The 16,318-nt window shown below is 58.1% G+C and overlaps 1 protein-coding gene across 2 annotated transcripts; it reads left to right on the top strand.

Moving 5' to 3' along the window:
* Window positions 1–2,688: 2,688 nt before the first annotated feature.
* On the top strand, window positions 2,689–16,318 carry N4BP3 (NEDD4 binding protein 3). Of its 2 annotated transcripts, none has more exons than XM_002816291.5 (5): window positions 2,689–3,028; window positions 8,840–9,199; window positions 9,464–9,985; window positions 10,388–10,642; window positions 10,764–16,318. In XM_002816291.5, the coding sequence occupies exons 2-5, from the start codon at window positions 8,870–8,872 to the stop codon at window positions 11,289–11,291; spliced, it is 1,635 nt and encodes a 544-aa protein (XP_002816337.1). In that variant the 5' UTR covers window positions 2,689–3,028; window positions 8,840–8,869; the 3' UTR covers window positions 11,292–16,318. The 2 variants fall into 2 exon arrangements, with proteins under 2 accessions (XP_002816337.1, XP_024103502.1); XM_024247734.3 differs by having other exon boundaries at window positions 2,721–3,028; window positions 8,843–9,199.

Genomic DNA, 16,318 nt, shown 5'->3' on the forward strand with positions numbered 1-16,318 from the left:
TCATCCCTTCCCACCACTAACCTTTCCCACCCAGGGCTTGGACCTTGCTAGCAAGCTGAACGTGCCCTGCCTTCTCTAGCCCTGCTATCTGCTCTGCTGGGAACACTCCTCAGTGGAAATGCTTCCAGGACCATCTCAAAAGCCATTGCTCCAGTGAGGCCTTTCCTTGGGTCCCCCAAACAGCCAAATAGGTTCTTGCTCTGAAACTTTATCTGTCCCAGTGAGTAACCCTACCAGACTGGCTCCTCAAGGGCTGAGACCCAAAGCAGCTATTAATGAGTTTTCTTAGACAAGTCCTCTGAAGTCTGGCAGTTCTATTAGAAATTCTGGCCGGGCGTGGTGGCTCATGCCTGTAATCCCAGCACTTTGGGAGGCCAAGGCAGGTAGATCACCTGAGGTCGGGAGTTCAAGACCAGCCTGACCAACCCCGTCTCTACTAAAAATACAAAATTAGCCGGGCATGGTGGCACATACCTGTGCCAACCAGCTACTCGGGAGGCTGAGACAGAAGACTCGCTTGAACCTGGGAGGGGGAGGTTGCAATGAGCTGAGATCATGCCATTGCACTTCAGCCTAGGCAACGAAGGTGAAACTCCATCTCAAAAAAAAAAAAAAAAAGTAGCCAGGCGCAGTGGCTTACGCCTGTAATTCTAGCACTTTGGGAGGCCAAGGGTGGGTGGATCACGAGGTCAGGGGATCGAGATCATCCTGGCTAACACGGTGAAGCCCCATCTCCACTAAAAATATAAAAAATTAGCCGAGTGTGGTGGTGGGCACCTGTAGTCCCAGCTACTTGGGAGGCTGAGGCAGGAGAATGGCGTGAACCCGGGAAGTGGAGCTTGCAGCGAGCCAAGATTGCACCACTGCACTCCAACCTGGGTGACAGAGCAAGACTCTGTCTCAAAAAAAAAAAAAAAGTTATTCCAGCCAGGCATGGTGGCTCACGCCTGTAATCCCAGCACACTGAGAGGCCAAGGCAGGCAAATAATGACCTCAAGTGATTTGCCTGCCTCGGCCTCTCAGTGTGCTGGGATTACAGGCGTGAGCCACCGCGCCTGGCCAGAAGTTCTTCCTAGAGGCTCTATGCTATCCTAGCAAGAATTGGTAAGAACAGCACAGAACACAAGGGGTTGCAAACTTGTGGGCAGTGGACCAAATTTGTTCCACAAGTGACAAAATGTTTTTTAATTGAGGTAAAATGTGCATACCATAAAATTAGCCGTTTTAAAGCAAACAATTCAATGACATTTGTATATTCATAACGTCGTGCAACCACCACCTCTATCAGGCTCCAAAACATTTTCCTCATCCCAGAAGGAAACCCTATGCTCCTTAGGCAATCACTCTGCCTTTCTCTCTCCCCACAGCCTCTGGTTCTAATCTGCTTTCTGTTTGTCTGAATTTACTTACTTATTATTAATGGTATCATTAATACATGTGGGCTTTGTGTCTGGTTTCTTTCACTTGCCACAATGTTTCGGAGGTTTATCCATGTTGTAGCAGGTATCATCAGTATTTCATTCCTCTTTTTCTTTTCTTTTCTTTTTTTTTGAGACAGAGTCTTACTCCATCATCCAGGCTGGAGTGTAGTGGCACAATCTCCATTTATTGCAACTCTGCCTCCTGGGTTCAAGCAATTCTCCTGCCTTAGCCTCCCGAGTAGCTGGGATTACAGGCTCGCTCCACCATGCCTGGCTAATGTTTGGTGTTTTTAGTAGACACAGAATTTCGCCATGTTGGCCAGGCTGGTCTCAAACTCCTGACCTCAAGTGAGCCGCCTGCCTCGGCCTCCCAAAATGCTAGGATTACAAGGGTGAGCCACCACATCGGGTCTTTTTTCTTTTTTTTTGAAGATAGAGATGGAGTTTTGTGAGTTGCCCAGGCTGTTCCCGAACTCCTGGCCTCCAGAAGTGCTGGGAGATTTCAGACATGAGTCATCACATGGCGTTCATTTCCTTTTTATGGCTGAATAATATTCCACTGAATGGATCTACCGTTGTTTGCTTATACCCTCATCAATTGTTAGTTTGGGCTGTTCCACCTTTTGGCTCTTTGACTATTGTGGCTAGTACTGCCAAGAACATTACTTGTTTGAGGAATATAATTGCTGGGTCATATGGTAACTCTATGCTTAACTTTTGAATTGGAAACGGTGTTTTAATTTTTCGAATATGACTCCTTTACGTGTCTGTGTCTGTTTCCATGTCTTCCTACTGTCTCAGTAGGAAGCTCACGACTCATTTGCGTAATTTTTCTGGCCCCTGAAGGCACCTGATTTTGCTGCCCCTAGAATACTTTGGAAGCAAAAAGAAAATAACTCTGTGCCCAATTCAGCCAGAGTCGTGGGGTAAAATCTTTTCACTTCTCAAAGTACTACCGTGGTTCATCCCCAAAGGGGGGAAATCAGGTTTTCCGGAGAGGAGAGGCGGCTACAATCAGGGAGGTGAGGGACCTCACGCGCCTCTTCCTTAGAGGAGGCGGGCGAGGCGAACGGCGGAGGAGGAGGAGCGGGCGGGCTGTGCGCCCTCTGGGGCGTGGGCCGCGCTCGGGGCTGCCCACCCCTCGGTCCGAGCCAGGGCGCTCAGGGAGGCAGCGACGCGAGGCGCAGCCGGCCCAGGTTTCGCCCGCCACCGCCGTGCGGCGCCTCTGCGGGTCAGGGCCGGGGGCGCGGTCGGGGCCGGGCGGGGCCCAGGTTGGCTCGCGGGTAGGCGGCCCCGCCCCCCACATCCGGGGGCCGGGGCCGGGCTGTGGGCTCGCCGCGCGGCGGTGAGTCAGGCCGGGTTTTCCCTCCGCCTTTGGGGCAGGCGATCGAGCGCCGCGGAGCGCGTCCCTCCCTCGCCAATCCGGCTCCGGCGCCGGCGCCCGCCCGCCCGCCCGCGTTTTCCCGGCGCCTGCCGCTCCGCCGCTCCGACCCGGCTCGCAGTCCCGGCCCGAGCCGGCGCCTTGCAGGAGGGTTCAAATCCGCGCGAGGGAGCTGCGACGCGCGAGGGCTACGGAGCCGCGGGCCGGCGAGCGCGTCGCCACCATGGTAAGTGGGGCGCGCGAGGGGCTGGGGACCCGGGCTGGACTCGGGGGGTGGGGAGGGGTGGGGCGGGTCGCCAAGGTCTTGTTTTCTGGCGTCCTTGGCAAAGCTGCTGCCCCGCTGGCCGAGGCTCCCGTCTGAGAGAGATGGGCGGGGGTGGCAAGGTGCGGCGTGCGCCCAGGTGTCCCCTGCTCCCGGTCACCGAGGCACCGGATCGGGGACCGACCCTGATGCTCCGCTGGAGGGGCAGGTGGCAGGCTACCTTGCTCTCCCCAACCCCTGCAAACGCGCTTTCCTCGGAGCAGCGCGCGGGACCCCTGCGCCACGGCTGGGTGGGGCAGGCGTCCTTGGCGCCGGCGTCTGACCTCGGCCTCCGCCCCCCTGCCCAGCCGCTCCCGGCAGGCCCCAGGGAGGGGCCAGGAGGAGACGCGCCTCCCACCCCGCCCCCCAGGTAGCCCCGGGACCTCCCGCAACCCTGGGGAGCCCTCGCCTTCACCCCTGCTTTCCTGACACAAATTCCGTGGGGATGCAACCTCGTTTGCCCCTCTGACTTGCCCATGAGATCTCTCGCCTCCTCCCACACTTCCTTTATCCCCCAACCCCCTGCCGGTCCACCAGGCTGCAGCTGCGGGCCTGCGGGTAGGGGACATTCCTAGGTCTTGACCGCTAGAGCACCCGGTCCAGTCCCGGCCACAGCCTTTGGCCCAAGTGAGGGCTGGCCTGGAGCCAAGCCGAAATCAGGGCCCTGGCTGTATCCAGAACGAGAACTGAGACCCGTTGTCTCCCACTGGGCCACCCCCCGACCACAACTACATAGGAACAGATTGGGCCTGGCTGTCCTCGGGAGGGAGCGGACGCAGGAGGCCATCCTGGGCGCGGTTATCAGCCTCCTCCCAGGGCCCTCCCAGGCAGGGCTTCTCTACCGGCTGGCAGCGTGTGGGTGTGCATGTGCGAGACTGTGAATGAATGCGGCCAGCCTGCTTCTGCCACCGCCTCTAGAGCTAGCATAGGCACTGGGAGTCCCCATGAGGCAGGTTTCCTCTATTTCTTCCTGACCTGGGGGGCAGCAGGAGGGATTCCAGGCCTGGTGGACCGCAGTGCAGAGCAGCCTGGTTGCAGGTGTCCTTGGGAGAAACAGGCGTGGAGGGCTGGGCAGACATACATGCAATACATACACAGCAGTGTGTGCCCATGGAGGGGAACCCGTGACCCCTGGCTTAGGACAACCTGCTGAGGTAGAGAGGACCTTGCCCAGGGAGTTGAGATTGCTTCTCACTGTGGGATCTTGGACAACTCACCTCGCATTCCTAGGCCTCAGTTTCCCGATCTGTGAAATGCAGTGAGGGTAATTACTGTCCTGTTTGCCCCCACGAGGCCGCTGTGGAGATGAAATGAGATAATGAAATAGAAGGGCTGAGAAAAAACTGTACACTGCGGTGCAGCCGTGAAGCACTATATAGTGATACTAAGCACCACTTCCGCAGGCTTTAGCCCCTGGTCTCTGCCTCAAGTGTCTGTCACAGAGGGGATGGGGTGGGCCAGCCTCTCCCAGCCCCTCTCTGGGCCCCCCTTGCCTACTACCCCCCCCCCCTTTTGGAGCTGGGACATTCCAGTCCCATTCCTTAGGGGCAGCTGCAGACACGCCCCTTAGCAGAGCTGATCCCCCAGCAGGTGGTGGGACCTTTCCCTGGGGTCAGGGCTCAGGAGGGGCTGACTGTAGCCAGGGCAGGCAGCACTCCTGCCCATGTGGGGACTGGAATGTCCCAACCCAGAGGAGATGCAAGATGGGATCCGAGAGGACTTCTAATCCTGGAACCTGTGTGCTTTCTCCCCTGCGGCTGAACATGACCTTAACCGCATTACTTCACTTTCTGAACCTCAGTTTCCTCTTGTGAAGCGGGGGATGACAGAACTCATCTCCTGTGTGTCTTGTGAGGATGTGATAGTGCCCTTTGGCGTGATCCAAAAGGGCACCAACAGGCTCCGGGACACCCCCCTCAAAGAAAGCACGTCCTCTCCTTCTTTGCTTCCTGGCCAGGGCAGCTGTGTCTTCCATCTCCACCAAGGATTGGTCCGAAAGAGATTCCTCTCCGTGTTCAGAGATTCCAGTGCTGCCTGCTAATCCTGAGGACTGGAGAGGGGTGAGGGGACTGGTGGCAGGAAACAGGAGTGGAGAGGCCTTAATGGGGCTAGCCAGGACCTGTGGAGAATGTGGCTTGAGTGTCCCAGCCCAAATCTAGCCAGCTGGGTGGTTGGGGGTTTGCCACTCCCAGGGCAGGGAAGCCCAGGCACTTGGCTTGTCCCCACCCTTCTCTCCACGACCCGTGCAGGGGCCCCGGCTTTTTGCTCTGATGTTCCAGTGAGGCTGCAAGGCACTTGCTGTCCTCCCTCCCTCCTCCCCCACCAAATCCCCTCCAGCCTGCACAGCTGCCCTGCCCTGAGCAGGCAATCCCTGGGCTTCCAAGCAACAGGAAGGAAGGAATGTGTGTGTTGGGGGAGGGGGTGGAGGTAGGATGGACCCCTTTAGGAAAAGAGACTGTCCCCACTCTGTGACATAGGCAGGGAGGAGCGTCCTGAAAGCTGGGGGCCTCCGCCCTGCTGGGGGAGCTGATAATCCAGTCAGAGAAGTCAGCCAGGAGGGGCACAGTGGGGACGGTGGGGGGCCTAAGGAGAGACAAAGGGAAGGGGCTGTCTGCTGCTCCTTCACTAGCCTGGGGGCTGGGAAGGACACTGGGTCATCATGCCACTGGGCTGCTCCTGCTTTGTCAGTGTGTCCTGGAAGGTGCTCAGTGCTGTGGGTGACCTTGTGCACAGCTGTATGATTGTGTTTGCTGCTGGACGTGACTGTCCGCACCGTGTCCTCTAACATGGGCTCTCTGTGCTGCTGGGTGGGGCTGACACGTGGCACACTGTGGTGTGTGTGGTTGTACGCACTGTTGCGGCCGGTGGCTACCTCTAGCTCAGGGACTCTCCCTGGACCTGAGATGCCTCGTGGGGAACCTGGGGGGTCGGTTATCTCTCCTCGAGACAGGAAGTGAGCATCTGCCCACGGGAAGCTGAGGCAGTGTGCATTTGCGGTGAGGTGGGCGTATTTGGCACTGCTGCCAACGTCTCCGCCCCCAGGGCCACACAGGGCTTACATTTCATAAGCCCTTTCCCCTCCATCTCTGACTGTCAATAATCCTTTGAGGAAAGCCGGGCAGGCAGAGTCTTTCCCACTTCATTTTTTTTTTTCCTTTTTTAAAATAAATAGAGATGGGGTTTCGCTACGTTGCTAAGGGTGGTTTCAAACTCCTGGGCTCAAGTGATCCTCCTGCCTCAGCCTCCCAAAGTGCTGGGATTACAGGTGTGAGCCACCATGCCCGGCCCTTTCCCACTTCAGAGATGCAGAAACTGAGGCATGACAAAAGGCGGAGCATTTGTGTCTGGGGTCCCCTGGAGAGAGTGAGGGCAGGCTGGAGAGCAGGTCTCTGCTGTCCCCTCCCCAAGAAGCAGCAACAGGAGTTGAGTGTGCTCGTGGACAAACCACATCTCTGGCTGGATGGGCTTGTCGTGGCAAGGAAGTATCAGACGAGGAGGCAGGATGCTTCCATTCTAATACTTTTGGCTGTAGGTGGTGCATCCTAGGTCCCCACTAGACATTGGGCAGCCGTGACCAGCTATGACCTTGGGCAAGTCACTTCACCTTTCTGAGCCCCACTGACCTTTAAGAAGGGTCAATAGTTGGGCACAGTGTCACGCACCTGTGTTTTTAGCTACTCAGGAGGCTGAAGTGGGAAGATGGCTTGATCCTAGGAGTTCGAGGCTGCAGTGAGCCATGGTTGTGCTACTGTAGTCCAGCCTGGGTGACAGAGTGAAGAGCAAGACCCTGTCTCAAAAAAAAAAAAAAAAAGGAAAGGACAATAACTCTGTCACAGGACTCAGCAGGACCCGTATGCAGGGCTGAGTCGCTGTAGGAACCCAGCCCCTGTGATTCCTTACCTGGATGCATCCCCTATGTGGCCTGCAACGTGTGTTCTCAGGGGCTGGGCTGGGTGGGGTGTGCAAACCCGGATTCGCCCCATCCTGGGTCTGGGGGTTGTTGAGGGGAGAGCTGAGGTCATTTTTGCACAGGGTGAGGTGAGGCTGTGGGTTTGGGGCAGGTCCCCCTCCCGGAGAGCTTTGTCTTCCACAAACACAAAACCTGGAAATGGTTGAGGAAGATGGAACCTCCTAACGACCATTGTTCGGGGGCAGGAGTGGGTGCCCGGAAGCGTGGGTGGTAGTAGGGGACTCACAGCTGCAGCCGGCCTGCTGGGCTTCTGTTCGAGAATGGGAGCAGCTGCTCAGGGGTGGGAGGCAGAGAAGGTGGCATTCGTTCACTCGGCCAGACCTTTCTGCACGCCCGCTCCATGCTGGGCACTGGGCTGTGCAGAGGATCCCCAGGGGACTAGGTACCAGCCCTGCCTCCAGAGCGTGTGGCCCAGCACAGGTGGAAGGTGGTCCGTCAGCCTAGTCCCTTGGTGATGTTTGTGTGCCTGGCTGAGCTCAGCTCCAGCCAGCCTGTTGACCCTAGCTGTGGCCCAGGCCCTGGACTGGGTGCTCTGTCATGTTATCCCACCCCATCCTCCCAGCATCCCAGTGATAAGTGTTATCTTCGCCAGGGCATGTGTGTGGAAGTCCAGGCTCACTGAGGTTAGTAGCTTGGCCGGGGTCACACACCGATTGGTTCCGCCAGGGTTAGGATTTGGGACCCACCCTGCCAGGTGGTGGGCTTTGGAATAAGAGCATGTGCAGGGGCTGGCGTGAGTTCAGCTGCCCCTTCCCTCCTCCACCCACCACTGCCCAGATGGGAACACCTGTCCCGGAAACTGTGGCCATTGTTCACGTCATCCTTCCTCCTTTTGGGCCCTTCCTGTTTGTATCCCTCCCACTGTAGCCCCCAACCCCCGCCCCCCCACCCGCGATGCCAGATGTTTCCCTTGGGGAGCTTTGACCCTTTGCAGGAAGAGGGGCTGCAGGGGTTACCCCTCTCCCATGGGAAGGAGGGTCTCACTGGCCTTGGGTCTCTGTGCCTTCTCCCCACTCCACAGATTTGGTGGGGAACATGGCAGGAGGATAAGCAAGGTGAGGTTCAGCCAGGCCAAGTTTTCTTTTTTTTTTTTTTGAGATGGAGTCTCCCTCTGTTGCCCAGGCTGGAGCGCAGTGGCGCGATCTCAGCTCACTGCAAGCTCCGCCTCCCGAGTTCATGCCATTCTCCTGCCTCAGCCTCCCAAGTAGCTGGGACTACAGGCGCCCACCACCATGCCCGGCTAATTTTTTGTATTTTTAGTAGAAACGAGGTTTCACAGTGTTAGCCACGATGGTCTGCGGTTCCTGACCTTGTGATCCACCTGCCTTAGCCTCCCAAAGTGCTGGGATTACAGCCGTGAGCCACCGTGCCCGGCCAAGTTTGTCTTCCTTAGCCCTGTGTGGGCCCAGTGCTGGGAGGACGGCTCCTGTCCTGCTGCTTCCAGGCCTATCCCCTCCCGGTACTTCTGAATCCCACACAGGCCTCTAGGCGGAGCTGGCCCTTTGGTGCATGGCTGGGGCACCATTGCTCTTCCTTAGACTCATTCCAGCAAGTAACAGATGGGCAGGTGGCTTTGGGGCTTGTACTTCTTTCTCTTGCCAGTCTAGGGATCCTGTCCCGGGGTTCTCTCTTGGACCCACATCTGCCTTACCTGGGCCTGGGCTAGGTTGTGGGGAGCTACAGGGAGCAAGTGCCTTGTTTTCAGGCCCCAGGGAAGTTGGGCAGCCAGTGCTCACCTGCCCCTAATGGAGCCTCCCAATTCCTAGAAGCAGCTGCCTGTACCCTGTTGAAACTTCATGGCCACAGCCCCAGGCCCTGCTGGCATTGCCATGGGCAGCGTGGGCAGCCTGTTGGAACGGCAGGATTTCTCCCCTGAAGAGCTGCGGGCGGCACTTGCCGGGTCTCGGGGCTCCCGCCAGCCTGATGGGCTCCTCCGGAAGGGCTTGGGCCAGCGTGAGTTTCTCAGCTACCTGCACCTCCCCAAGAAGGACGGCAAGAGCACCAAGAACACCAAGCGGGCCCCTCGGAACGAGCCTGCCGACTATGCCACCCTCTACTACCGGGAACATCCTCGCGCGGGTGACTTCAGCAAGACCTCACTGCCAGAGCGGGGTCGCTTCGACAAGGTGCACCTTTGCTCATGCCCCTTACAAGGTGTGGGGAGGGTGGGGTCTCCTTGGAGACCCTGATGTTGGGATGGGGTGGGGACAGGGCATGCTGAGATACGAAAATCATGCTACGGGCTGGCCTGAGGTTTGTTCACTGCGGCCTGGTGGCACGTGCCCCGCGGTCTCAAAGAGGATCCCTCAGGGGCTGTGGGAGCATCAGGAGGTAGAGCAGGCAGCTGCCCAGGTCTCACACCTGCCCTCTCTGCCCTCTCTTCCTGGCAGTGCCGCATTCGCCCCTCAGTGTTCAAGCCTACAGCGGGCAACGGGAAAGGCTTCCTATCCATGCAAAGCCTGGCGTCCCACAAAGGCCAGAAGCTGTGGCGCAGCAATGGCAGCCTGCACACGCTGGCCTGCCACCCGCCCCTGAGCCCCGGGCCCCGGGCCAGCCAGGCCCAGGCACAGCTGCTGCACGCCCTCAGCCTAGATGAGGGCGGCCGTGAGCCCGAGCCCAGCCTGTCCGACTCCTCCAGTGGGGGTAGTTTTGGTCGCAGTCCTGGTACTGGCCCTAGCCCCTTCAGCTCCTCCCTTGGCCACCTTAACCATCTCGGGGGCTCCCTGGACCGGGCCTCTCGAGGACCCAAGGAGGCTGGCCCACCAGCTGTGCTGAGCTGCCTGCCCGAGCCACCACCCCCCTACGAGTTCTCCTGCTCCTCTGCCGAGGAGATGGGAGCCGTGCTGCCCGAGACCTGTGAGGAGCTCAAGAGGGGCCTTGGCGATGAGGACGGCTCCAACCCGTTCACGCAGGTGAGGGAGCCCCTGCCCTGGAGTCCTGTTCTGTGCCTCAGCACTGGGGTACAGGCCAGAGAGAGGGGCCCCAGCCAGCTCACCCACGTGGCCGTGGACACAAGAGAGCAAGAAAGGGGGAGCTGGCTCGGCTTCCTTCCTCTGCATCCCAGGTGGTGGGGATGTCATGTCACTGGGGGTCCTTGCCTGGGAGTTGTGTGGGAAGGAAGGAGAGAGGCTCCTTGGGAGGGCCATGTGATGGGGACACCTCACCCTGGAGGACATCCTGGGTTAAAGCGCATGTGTGGCTGGGTCCTGTGGTGTAGGAGCACAGGATATGATCAGTGGCTGGAGTATCGGGTGGAGCTCTGAGTCGCCTCTAGGGGGCAGGGCCACGGTGGATGCATCTCTTCCCCTTGACAGGTGCTGGAGGAGCGCCAGCGGCTGTGGCTGGCTGAGCTGAAGCGCCTGTATGTGGAGCGGCTGCACGAGGTGACCCAAAAGGCTGAGCGCAGCGAGCGCAACCTCCAGCTGCAGCTGTTTATGGCTCAGCAGGAGCAGCGGCGCCTGCGCAAGGAGCTGCGGGCTCAGCAGGGCCTGGCTCCAGAGCCTCGGGCCCCCGGCACCCTCCCAGAGGCTGACCCCAGTGCACGACCAGAGGAGGAAGCCCGATGGGAGGTGAGAGATGACAGAGGGCTCCGAGACTCTCCCATCTCCATTGCCGGTCCCTTCCTGTGCCTGCCCCCTCCCAAACCGGCTCCCCACACCCTACTTTGCTTGCGTCCTCCCCATCCCCCAGGTGTGCCAGAAGACAGCAGAGATTAGCCTCTTGAAGCAGCAGCTGCGTGAAGCCCAGGCGGAACTGGCCCAGAAGCTGGCGGAGATCTTCAGTCTGAAGACACAACTTCGGGGCAGCCGGGCACAAGCCCAGGCTCAGGACGCAGAGCTGGTCCAGCTGCGCGAGGCTGTGCGCAGCCTGCAGGAGCAGGCCCCTCGGGAAGAAGCCCCAGGCAGCTGTGAGACTGATGACTGCAAGAGCAGGGGCCTGTTGGGGGAGGCAGGAGGCAGCGAGGCCAGAGACAGTGCTGAGCAGCTGCGGGCTGAGCTGCTGCAGGAGCGACTTCGGGGCCAGGAGCAGGCGCTGCGCTTTGAGCAGGAGCGGCGGACTTGGCAGGAGGAGAAGGAGCGCGTGCTGCGCTACCAGCGGGAGATCCAGGGAGGGTACATGGACATGTACCGCCGCAACCAGGCACTGGAGCAGGAACTGCGGGCACTGCGGGAGCCCCCCACACCCTGGAGTCCCCGGCTCGAGTCCTCCAAGATCTGAGGCCAGCAGAGCGAGCTGACAGCAGAAACACTGTCAGAAGGTGCCCTGAGACGGCCGGCTCAGCCTTCCCTTGCACTGGTTGGGGTGGAACCTGCAGAGGCCAGCCCAGGGCTGGGGAGGTGCAAGGAGAGGAGGGATCCAGTGGGGCCGTGGGCTGGGTAGGGTGCCTTGGCAGGAGCCAGGACAAGGCCCTCCTGGCAGAGGAGCACCTAGGCAGGGCCCAGCCCTGCTTCCTGGAGTGGATGTGGTCCAGAGAAGGAGGCTGGGGGATCACCAGCCCCAAGGTCCGGAAGGGCAGGTCAGAGGGAGGGAGGCTGGAGACCTGGGCTGGGGCCTTCCTCCAGAGAAGGAGGCTGGGGTGGGAACATTGGCTTCCCCCAGAATAAAACCACGTTTTCTACCAGAGGCTCAGAATACGCTGAGCCTGTGACCAGAGGATGATGGATGGTCGGGATTGAGGCTGTTGACCTGGGCAGTAGCTCCTCCCATGGCCAGTGGTCAGTGGGAGGGTGTCCCCTGCACCTGTCTGCATGGCCACTGGGCATGTGTTGGGAGCAGAGGAATCCTACTCCTTGCCTCAGCCCCACACAGTTCCTTAACTGCCGTGTGGGCTGAAATTCCTTTCTTTAGCACCAGTGGAGTTTTCAGAAGGAACAATACCAGCGAATGCCAAGAAAACAAAGGGCAAGTCAACCAAGGCATTTTGAGAACATGAAATGTCTTCTTGGTGGGAAGGCTGGGCCCCAGGAGGATCCACAGGCTCAGACCATGCCCCTCCCGGCACCCGCCTCCTGTCTCCCTCCCTCCCTCCATAGGAGTGGGGGGGCCTTAGAAGTGCTCTGCCTCATTCCCTGTTCGTAGGAAGGTGCAGGAGAGGAGGTGGGCAAGCTTATGGGTTTCTTGGTAAAGAGCCTTTACCACAGCAACGAATGGGAACATTTCCCCATCAGCAACGGGGCTCTGGGGCATTATTAAGTAGGGGTGAAATATGATTGATTTACATTCTGGAAAGCTCTCCCAGGAGGAAGCATTCCCCACCCCGCCTTGCCTGTGTCCTGCGCTGGGCTCCAGGACGGTCAGTCCTCCCAGATCCCTGCTCTCAGCTAAGGCTGGTCCCTAAAACCCACACCTGCCTTTGATCTCTCAGAGGCCTGGCTTGCCCTCTGGGCCTTTGCTCCCCCGCTGGGTGCCTGGCCTGGAACACAGGTTCAGTCTGGCTGTGTGAGTGGCGTCTCTCCCTTCCTTTGAGGGAAGCTCAGCTTCCTTACGCGCTCATTGTTGGACTGGCTGCCGTGCATTGCATGCTTACTGTGCGCCAGGTGCTGTGCTGGGCCCTCTTGAGTGTGGGGGCACAGGCTGAATTAGATGAGCTCCTACCCCAGAGGGCCCTGCACACCGATGTCAGCTCACCAGTCCCTTCCCTGACAGGGCAGCTCGGAACTTCTGAGAAGTTGTCTGCAGAGAGCCACAGGTCACTCCCTTTGGCTACCCTGGCCATGCCTGGCAGCCCCTCAGGCCCCACAGGTGGGTCCTGGTTGTGAAGTGGAGTTAGTGCACATGGATGTCAGGGGACGGGTGTGAGGCATGAGCTGGGGGGCCCCCCTTTTCAGGGCAGAGAGTGAGGCGTGTGCACTGTCTGCTGTGGGGATGGTGTGTTTATGGCCATGTAAGTGGCAGATGTGTGTAAAGATGTGCTTGCGGGTGGTGGGTGTGTCCGAGGGGGTGTGTTTGGGAGCCTGGCCTCCAAAAGCCAGTGTCTGGGTTGGAGACAGTGCAGGCCCCTTCTTGGCCCCACCCTCTACCCCATTCCTTCCTGTCAGCCCCAGTCTGTCTTGGTACTGGCCAGGCTTGGGTGGAGCCTGTGTCCCAGACAGATCCCCTAGGCCTATCTGAGACCCATGCAGGCCCACACCTGAGCTCCTGTCTGCCTGAGGAGGGAAAGGGGGAGTGCCCAGGTCAGGCAGGCCAATCATCTACACACCCCCTTGGTACCCATTCCCATTTCACAAACTCCTCCAAACCCCAAATGGAAATCTCTGGGACAGTGGCTCCTCCAGAGGGCCCCTCAGAGCCAGGTGCTGGCCAGATGCCTTGATCACAGCCTCCATGGCCAGGGGACCGTCAGGCCAGGGGCCCACACAGCTGGTGCCAGGGTCCACCTCGGTATACCAGCTCTGCAGAACAGTTCCCCACCCAGCAATTAGGGAGCTGGGCTGGCCAGTACAGCCAGTGGGGAGTGGGTGGGAGGTACCAAAACTTGGCAGCCGTGCCAGAAACCAAAGCCAGGCCCAGATGTAGGGGGAGGGCACGAGAGCTGAACCTGAACCTGGGGCGTCTCGGAGCTGGATCCCCGTCAGCTCATCCAGGCTGGACAAACCAGTTCCTGGGTCCCCCAGCCGGCTGGGTGGCTCTGGGGCCAACCGACCACAGGTGTCACTGATCACAGGTGTCACTGTAGTGGTTACCACCTCAGGGCAGCCCCTCCCTCCTGCTGGCGGGGCCTCAGCTTCCCAGCTGCCCTGGCTTAGCCTTCTGTGCAGCCCCCCCCCGGCCCCAGCAGGCTTGGTCCGGGCAGCCTGCTCTGCAGAAGGTGGCTGCCTCCTGGTGCTGGGCTCCCTGCCTCTGGGGCCTCCAGTCCTTCACTCAGTGTCATCCCTTCCAGCAGCTCCCTGGGCCTTTTGGTCCATCCCTTCAGGCTTCTGACACACTAGTGTCCTCTAGTCACTGATAGTGGTGCCTCCTTCTTACCTTGGCAAGCCCTTGTAGCCCTCTGAGCCCTCATCCTGTAGGCAGAGCCCTTCAGTGCTCTGAGAAACCTTCCCTGAACTCACTGCCTCCCCTGCCTGGGCACTCCCTCCTCCCTGCGCCCACAGCCCCCATGCCAATCTCCATCAGCTCTTTCCGTGCTGCTGTAATTGTTGGTTTGCCTCTGTCTCCTTTGAGCTGCGGGCATTGCCAGGGTAGGGTGGTGTCTTCACCGCAGCTCCAGAAGGCACTGGTGGGTTGTGGAGTCAGGAGCAACCAGAGCCCCCCCATACTAGAATGGGTTTGAGCTTGGGGTGGTATGGATGGGGAAGACTTACTCTGAATGTTCGTTCACCATCCGTGGGCACCAGGTCTGTGCCAAGCACAGGGACTCCGGGGGCAGCTGCCATTCATTCCAGTGATGTATTTGGGGCCCTCTCAGGTGAGGAAGCCAAGGTGGCCAAGGCCCTCGGTCCCCTGCCCTGATAGGGCTTACCTGTGTGTGGGGGAGGGAGACCACACGTGTCAGAAGTAGTGAAGGCCGCTCCAAATAGTGACTGGGGCCAGGCAGGTGGAAAAGAGAACAGAAGAGAATCCAGAAGTGCTCAGACAGAACTAGGGACAACAGAGGGGCCTCCACGGTGGCATGGGTCGGCAGAGCGTGGAGCAGGCAGAGGAAGCCTGTCTGGGAGGTTGGGTACATTCCTCCGAGACTCAGGGGATGTAGGTGTTGAGGTTTCTGCAAAGAGGGTGCAGGCCCTGCAGTGACGGTTCAGATATTGATAACCCATCCCCCTTGGCAGGTGGGGGCTTAGGCATCCATATTGGATTCAGAAAAGAAAAAGAATGATGCTTCTTGCAGCAAAAGCAAAAGTGATTATGTCACGCGAGGAGAGGCTGGAGGGCCATGGGAGTTCCCAGCTGGCTCACTCATCCGTCCAGGAGGTGGGTCACATGGTTTCATTTTGCTCTGGGCCTACTTAGAGTTTTGGCAAATGCAGAATTATATAACGAACCCAACAATGAAGATAGAGTTCTGTCACCCCCCAGCCATCTCCTGTGGCCCTCTAGTCCACCCCCTGCCCCACCCCCGCCCCTGCAACACCGATCTGCTTTCACAATAACCGTATGGGGTTTTTTCTCTTTCCTTTTTTGTGAGCGGCGTTTAATTCCTTTGCTCTAATATGTAATATTAGAACAGATTACAAAGTAGCAAGAAAAATATGACATTGGTGTAAAAATAATCTACACCTCATGGAAAGAATGAAGAGTCAGAAATAGATTCTATTCTGTAGAAAATCTTACACAATAAAGGACTTCAAAATAAGGGTAAGGAAGGATTCTTTAACAAGCGGTGCTGGGATAACTGGATAAAAATTTTGGGAAAGAAGTCATACTGTGCGCCACCCCTGCATTTATTTTATTATTTTATTTTATTTTATTTTTTTGAGATGGAGTCTCACTGTGTCGCCCAGGAGTGCAGTGGCGTGATCTCGGCTCACTGCAACCTCCGCCTCCCGGGTTCAAGCAGTTCTCCTGCCTCAGCCTCCTGAGTAGCTGAGACTACAGGCGCCTGCCACCACGCCTGGCTAATTTTTTGTATTTTTAGTAGAGACAGGGTTTCACCATGTTAGCCAGGATGGTCTTGATCTCCTAACCTCGTGATCCACCCGCCTCAGCCTCCCAAAGTGCTCGGATTATGGGCGTGGGCCACTGCGCTTGGCCCACCCCTGCATTTATTGAGTTAAATTTTAAAAATCCTATCCTAGGAAATTGGTGTCGGGGCTCAGAAAATGATACCCCAAAGTATGGAGCTGTGGGAGGCTGAATGCTTTGAACTAAAGTCTCTTACCATAGCTCACTCCTCTTTCCTCCCAAAACCCTCCTGAAGCGCAGGGAGGGGACTTCTCTGAAGTTCTCTTTTGTTTCTAAGGGAAGTTCCTGCAGAAGGAATGCCATTGTCTTGAGCCCTTTCCCTAGCATCTCATAAAACATGTACGATTAACTCACTGGAGAGGATACTGAAGGTGATACCATCTCTTCTGAGGACTGGGCTACTTGAGAGGTTTTATCTGCATGACAAGACAGCCTTTGTTTGCCATGCATTTCCTCCCCTCAACCTCCTAGCATCTGCCGCCACCTCCTCCCAGAAACCTCAGGCCCCAGTTTTTGGAGCTCAAATGCTATTTAGACTTCATCAGTCTGGCCCTTACTAGAGTCTCACATTTTGTGGGACTCCTGTGCATGTATGTAATAAATTTGCATGCCTTTTCTCCTATTAA

Source organism: Pongo abelii, chromosome 4 (genome assembly GCF_028885655.2).
Source record: "Pongo abelii isolate AG06213 chromosome 4, NHGRI_mPonAbe1-v2.0_pri, whole genome shotgun sequence".
NCBI lineage: Eukaryota > Metazoa > Chordata > Mammalia > Primates > Hominidae > Pongo > Pongo abelii.

What these genes read in the sequence shown, in the direction of transcription:
- N4BP3 (XM_002816291.5), top strand. Translation starts at nt 8,870, where the DNA reads ATGGCCACAGCCCCAGGCCCTGCTGGCATTGCCATGGGCAGCGTGGGC. An exon ending in AGCGGGGTCGCTTCGACAAG is followed by an intron (nt 9,200 to 9,463) that starts GTGCACCTTTGC and finishes TCTTCCTGGCAG; the next exon opens with TGCCGCATTCGCCCCTCAGT. An exon ending in AGGAGGAAGCCCGATGGGAG is followed by an intron (nt 10,643 to 10,763) that starts GTGAGAGATGAC and finishes CCCATCCCCCAG; the next exon opens with GTGTGCCAGAAGACAGCAGA.